The 6,000-nt window shown below is 41.2% G+C and overlaps 1 protein-coding gene across 4 annotated transcripts in view; it reads left to right on the forward strand.

Annotated features, from left to right (window-relative positions):
• Positions 1-2,831, forward strand: part of ctnna1 (catenin (cadherin-associated protein), alpha 1) — a 146,710-nt gene extending 143,879 nt beyond the window's left edge. For all 4 annotated transcript variants that reach the window (XM_067996449.1, XM_067996448.1, XM_067996447.1 and 1 more), the window contains one exon: positions 1,554-2,831. In XM_067996449.1, the coding sequence (XP_067852550.1) occupies positions 1,554-1,838 (285 nt within the window). In that variant the 3' untranslated portion in view covers positions 1,839-2,831. The remainder of the gene's footprint in view (positions 1-1,553) is intronic.
• The last annotated feature ends 3,169 nt before the right edge of the window (positions 2,832-6,000 follow it).

Below are 6,000 nucleotides of genomic sequence, written 5' to 3' on the forward strand. Positions count from 1 at the left end.
TCACGACACGTTTGCCTTACGCTGCCTACTGCACATATGTGATGCATGCCCTGTGGCTGCAGCACAGGTAGTGGCAGGTTGAGTGAGGCTGACCGTGAAAGAGATGCATCAGAGGGGGAGTATGAGATAGAGCCATGAGATTGTATGAGGATTGGGTTGAGTGGTAGTGGCGGGATGAGTATTGGTGAGGTGAGTAAGTGCAGGTAAGATGAGGATGAGGTTTGAGTGGGTGTGAGGAGTGATGTGACAAAGTAGTGTTGGCAGTGCAGAAGGTGGTGTGGGGTGGGGGTGGTGATGTGGCAGATGGAGTGTAGGGGAATGAGTAAGTGTACTCACTTTGGCTGACCTACTTGGGTCATTGCAGCACCTCCTGCATTGTATGCAGGTGGGCGATATGTTGGTGCAGGTGACCCCCTCTGCCACCTCGAGCCAGGCCTTCCTGGTGGCAGAGGCAGGCCGCTTCCTCCCGCCCGCCGGGGGAGGAAGATCTCTGTCCTCCCCCTCCTCCTCACCCCATCCAATGATACCTGGAGTGAGGTATCATTAAACCTGGGAGCAGCCTTCCCCCTGGGCTGCCCCATGCTGTAATTTTTCCTATTTCTTGCAGCATCAGTCAGTGGAGGATTACCCCTTTAAATAGAGCTCCTCCAGCTGACAGACCTTACTGCGCATGCCCCGTCCGCCCGACGCGCAGCTCAGCAGCGGGGAACCCGGAAGACCAGGTAAGTGGATCCAATTAGTCTGTGCTCGCGGGGCGGACTGATTTCACCGGGCGCGTTACCCACGTGCCCAATAGGCCCTCCGCCGCGAACCCACCACCCTGGTAATATTGAGCCCAAGGAGTTTGATATATTGGGCATATAATTTGAATAATCCACCACAATTTTTGAGAGACATCACATCATTGCATAGCGCGCCAACACTAATCGCCTGTCTGACATTAATCAGCCACAATAAAAAGAAATATTATATGCACTTGTTTTCATTCCTGTGCCTAGGATACTGCTGTACCATACATGTAACATCAATATCTGGGAATGCTATTGATTTCCATTATCCATTTGGGAAGTCAACTTTATTCTTGTGGTTTCAGTCTTTTTTTAGGGTAAAGTTGTATTTAGTATACTTTTTCTCTACCTCTTTGTACCACACATTATTTGTAGTTTTCAGTTAGGTAAGCAATCTGTCTCCCACTGCTGCTCTGAAATTGAACACTTAAGTGCTGTCGTCTGGTTAGGAGCAATATAGAAACAGCACATGTTGGTTTTCCTACATTCAGGAAAGAGCCGTACATTTACACAACTTCCCAGATGGCACAGATCAACTGAAGAACTCTCTGACTCAAATTGTAAGGTAGCATCTGCGAACTTCTTACATAGGCTGGTTTAGCTTGCACACTAAAATAAATCATCAGGGTCACTGAATAGTACTTTATAATCTTTAATTTAATGACCAAAATTGCACTGAGCCTGTATTAACTGCAGGTTCCCAGAAAATTGTACTGCAATCTACTTGTAATTCTCAGAATCCTGTCTTTGGTGTCTCATTTCCAGGTGGATAGCGCAATGTCTCTGATCCAAGCTGCAAAGAACTTAATGAATGCTGTTGTGCAAACAGTAAAGGCTTCCTACGTGGCATCCACTAAATATCAGAGATCTCTGGGCATGGCATCGCTGAACATGCCTGCTGTGTCATGGAAGATGAGGGCTCCAGAGAAGAAACCCCTGGTAAAGAGGGAGAAAAATGATGATATTCACAAAGTTAAAAGAGCATCTCAGAAAAAGCACGTCTCTCCAGTGCAGGCTCTCAGCGAGTTCAAGGCTATGGATAGCATTTAAAATAAAAAGCATTCCTCTATATTACCACTGGTAAAAGTACATTTGAGTGGCTTCAAGAACTCCTTCTATAACTTGCTCAACTTTTTAAAATAAAATGTAAGCTTTTAATATACACACACAAATGTGGGTCATAGCGAGTTGCAGATTGTCTTTCATAAGAGTTAAATAAAGTTAGTCTCCATTCCATAATTGGTATGGGAAGTTGGAATGCTGTGCAGATTAGGTCAAATTCAAGCCTTGTTTGGCCCTCTGGTAACGGACTGACAATAACAAAGTGCTTTAATACTTTAAAATAATCAAGAAACTTTAACTTTGAGGGATGTGCAGCCTGGCTGATGAATTTTAAAGCCCAAAGTTCTTAAAAAAAAAAAGAAACAACCGAATGAAACTGCCAGCTATTCTACAGTGAAGAAACTGTGCAATAAACTGATTTTAAATCACTTTCCATAAGCAACCACATTTGTATGATAATGAAAGACTTTAAACCATTGGTCATTAAATGCATGTAGAGGTTTCTGTTGGTTTAGTTGTTGCTTTAGTTAGATTGTTAATATGTGGAGTGGTTTGCAATTTTGATTTTCAACCCATTTATATATTCTCCACGTCTTCCTCCCGCACCATCCCCCCCCCACCCCCACAACCCGCCCAAGCAAAAAGGAACTTTGCCCCCTTTTTCTGTTCTCCCTCCCTCAAAAATAATACATACGGCCAAGTTATTCACACATCCCTTGATATTAATATGCTCTCTGGTTGTGGTTAATAGAATTTAAATAGCCAAACTATTATTGTGCTACGCAATCATGCTATATATCAAGGTACAATGTAATGGGTATGATAATCATTGGAAGACAATCCTAAATTAGTAACTGTAGAGATATACTGTACCACACTTAAGGACTTTTTTAATCATTTTTCATGATTTAAATACTTGTTGAAGCATAAATTTATCTCTGTACTAGCTATAACTCAAATAAAGTTGCTGCTTTGACAGACCTTGTAGCTTTTGGCATTCTGAAATTACAATTCTCCTCTTGCAGTCATAACCAAAATATATCACTCTTTCTATTCTGTATAATTGCAATACAAAATAGAGACTGCTTGCCTTCTGCAGCCTTGGGCAAAACTCTAGCATTGCATTATGCCAAGACACATTTGAAAAATATTTTTAATTCCAAATATAGATTTAGCTCCATGTATTTTTAGGGAGGGGGAAGTTATATCCATGGGGTTCAATTATGTTGAAATATACATTTATTGATTAGGAAATGGTGCACTTGCCAATGGTATTTTATAACTTGAATGATTCAGACATTGGCATTGTAAAAAAGCAATAGGCATACTTTGGTTTCTATGAAATGTGGTTATATTTTAATAGGTTCATGACTAATTTATCACTTCAAAGGCATTAGACACTTGTAAAGTTTACCAAAAAAAAAGCATTTTCTTGTTCTTGTGAAAGTAAATCTTCACTATCATTTGGACCGATGCTGCATCATAGTTCACTAGGCCGTGATATATCAGATGTGTTTAATTATGTTGCATCTTTGGCACACTACTATGAAGGCCACATGACTGGTCCATTCGACAAAGTGCAGAATGAAGACCTTCAGGGATGCACCACAGACGGTTGTATAATGTTTTTGTATTGCTACTGTATTTTCGTTTGCCAAAATGCAACATACGCATGACATAAATCAAAAATGGTCTCTGTCAACATTTTTATGAAGGACAGGCAACGAGCAGCTGGTATATCAAGCCTGTGTTGTCATAGTGTCACTTCTACACACCAGCTAGGCAATCTTCCTCAGGGGCAAAAAAGGAAAATTTAGGGGAAAAAATCTGGGAAATTCCTCTCCGATCCCAAAGGTAGTTAAACATGTTCCAGGATACTATGGTGACTGGGAGACACCCCTACCAATCCCCACCTACCGTCTGTGTGATATGTTGGCCACACTCAGAAAACTGTTTGTCACCCTTTTGAATGCTTGCAGCAAATCTGTGCTCACTGCACGTGCTGGCAACTTGTTCCAGTGGTGGACGACTGCAAAAAGAAATGCCTCCTAATGTATAACCTAGTTTTACGGTTACGTAACCTATACTAGTGTTCCCTAGTTCTTCCTAACCTGTCTAGCTCGAATAGCCTATCAATGTAAGTTGAGTAATTCTTTCAATATTTTCAAGACCTCAAATCAAATCTTCTGTCTACACTTTTCTAGGGTAAAAAGCTGCAGCTTTGAACTTCATATGGTTGCTGAGTGCTTTTAAACTAGGTATCGATCTAGTGGCTCTCCTTTTGGATCTTTTTCAGTGCTTCTATCTCGTCCACCATGTGAAAAATTGGATACTGTATCGTAGCTGAGGCCTGACCAATGGTTTGTACAGACAGAGTAGTATTTCTTTTGTATTTAACTGTCTTGGCAATACATCTTATCACTTTGATTTTGTAATAGCATTAGCACTAGTCATGGACCTTCAAAGATTCATGCAGTATAACTCCTAGGTCCTTCACTCGCTCAGCAACTTTAAGCATTCAACCCTGCAGGATGTATATATGCTTGTTGCTCATACCTGAGTGCATAATATTTATGTAAAAAGATATTCCAGATAAGGGCCCACTTCCCCCAGTGCATCTAGACCTTCCTGCAAACTATATTTTTCTCATCCAAGGTCCTTCCACCCACACATACTATCTGCAAATTTGTAGACATTTTGCCTGAATTCTTCATAGTCATTGAGAAAAAGATGAAGAGTAACGGCCCTAACAGCAGTTCTTGTGGAATTTCACTAGTGACTGGCCCCCTCAGAACCACTAGTATTAATAACTGCTTTCTGTCTACAAAAGTCCAACCAGTTCTGTATCCAAGCCAAAATCTGCATACGAATCTCAGGACTCTGTCTACAGAAAAGGATACTAAATAAGACAAAGACAACTCCAAATATGTTTTGGAATTGTAATTCATTTTGTTCCTCCTCCATATCTTATATCACCTCCAGCTTGACTTCTCCAATGATTTCTTCATTGGCCTCCTGCGATAAGAAAGTAAGAAATAGGAGCAGGAGTAGACTATCCGGCCCCTTGAGCCTATTTCAGCATTCAATCAGATCATGGATGATCTAGCTCAACTCCACATACCTGCCCTATCCCCATATCCCTTGATTCCCTCAGTGTCCAACTATCCATCGATCTGAGTCTTGAATATACTGGACGACTGAGCATTCACAGCCCTCTGGGGTAGAGAATGGCAAAGGTTCACAACCCTCAAGAAATTTTTCCTTATCTTGGTCCTAAATGGCTGACCCCTTATCTTGAGACTATGACCTCCAGTTCTAGACTCTCCAGCCAGGGGAAACAACCTCTCAGCATCTACCCAGTGAAGCCCTCTAAGAATTTTATACATATCAATGAGATCACCTCTCATTCTTCTAAACTCCAGAGAACATAGGCCCAGTCTACTCAATCTCTTATAGGACAAACCTCTCATCCCAGGAATCAATCTTCATTGCACTGCCTTTAAGGCAAGTATATCATTCCTTAGGTAAAGAGACCAAAACTGTACACAGTACTCCAGGTGTGGTCTCACCAGCCCTTTATAATTGCAACAAGACCTCCTTACTTTTATACTCCAATTCCCTTGCAATAAAGGCTAACATACCATTTGCCTTCCTAATTGCTTGCTGTACCTGCATGTTGACTTTGTTTCATGTACAAGGACACCCAAATCCCTCTGACTAGCAACATTTTGTAGTCTTTTTAAAAAAAAAATTCTGTTTTTCCAACCAAAGTGGATAATTTCACATTTCCCCACATTACACTCCATCTGCCACCTGTCTATATCCCTTTGCAGCCTCTTCATGTCCTCTGGTTACTTTCCCACCTAGTTTTGTATCATCAGTAAACTTGGATACAGTACACTCTATCCCCACATCTAATTCATTGATATAGATTGTAAACAGCTGAAGCCCAAGCACTGCTCCTTGCGGCACCCCACTAATTACAACCTGCCAACCTGAAAATAACCTTTTTATTCCTACTGTTTTCTGTCCGTTAACCAATCCTCAATCCACACTAATATATTACATAAGATTAGGGCTCATGGGATTGGGGAGTAACAACCTCTTATGTAGCACCTTATCGACTGCCTTTTGAAAATCCAAATATACT

This window comes from Heptranchias perlo, chromosome 14, assembly GCF_035084215.1.
Source record: "Heptranchias perlo isolate sHepPer1 chromosome 14, sHepPer1.hap1, whole genome shotgun sequence".
Lineage (NCBI taxonomy): Eukaryota > Metazoa > Chordata > Chondrichthyes > Hexanchiformes > Hexanchidae > Heptranchias > Heptranchias perlo.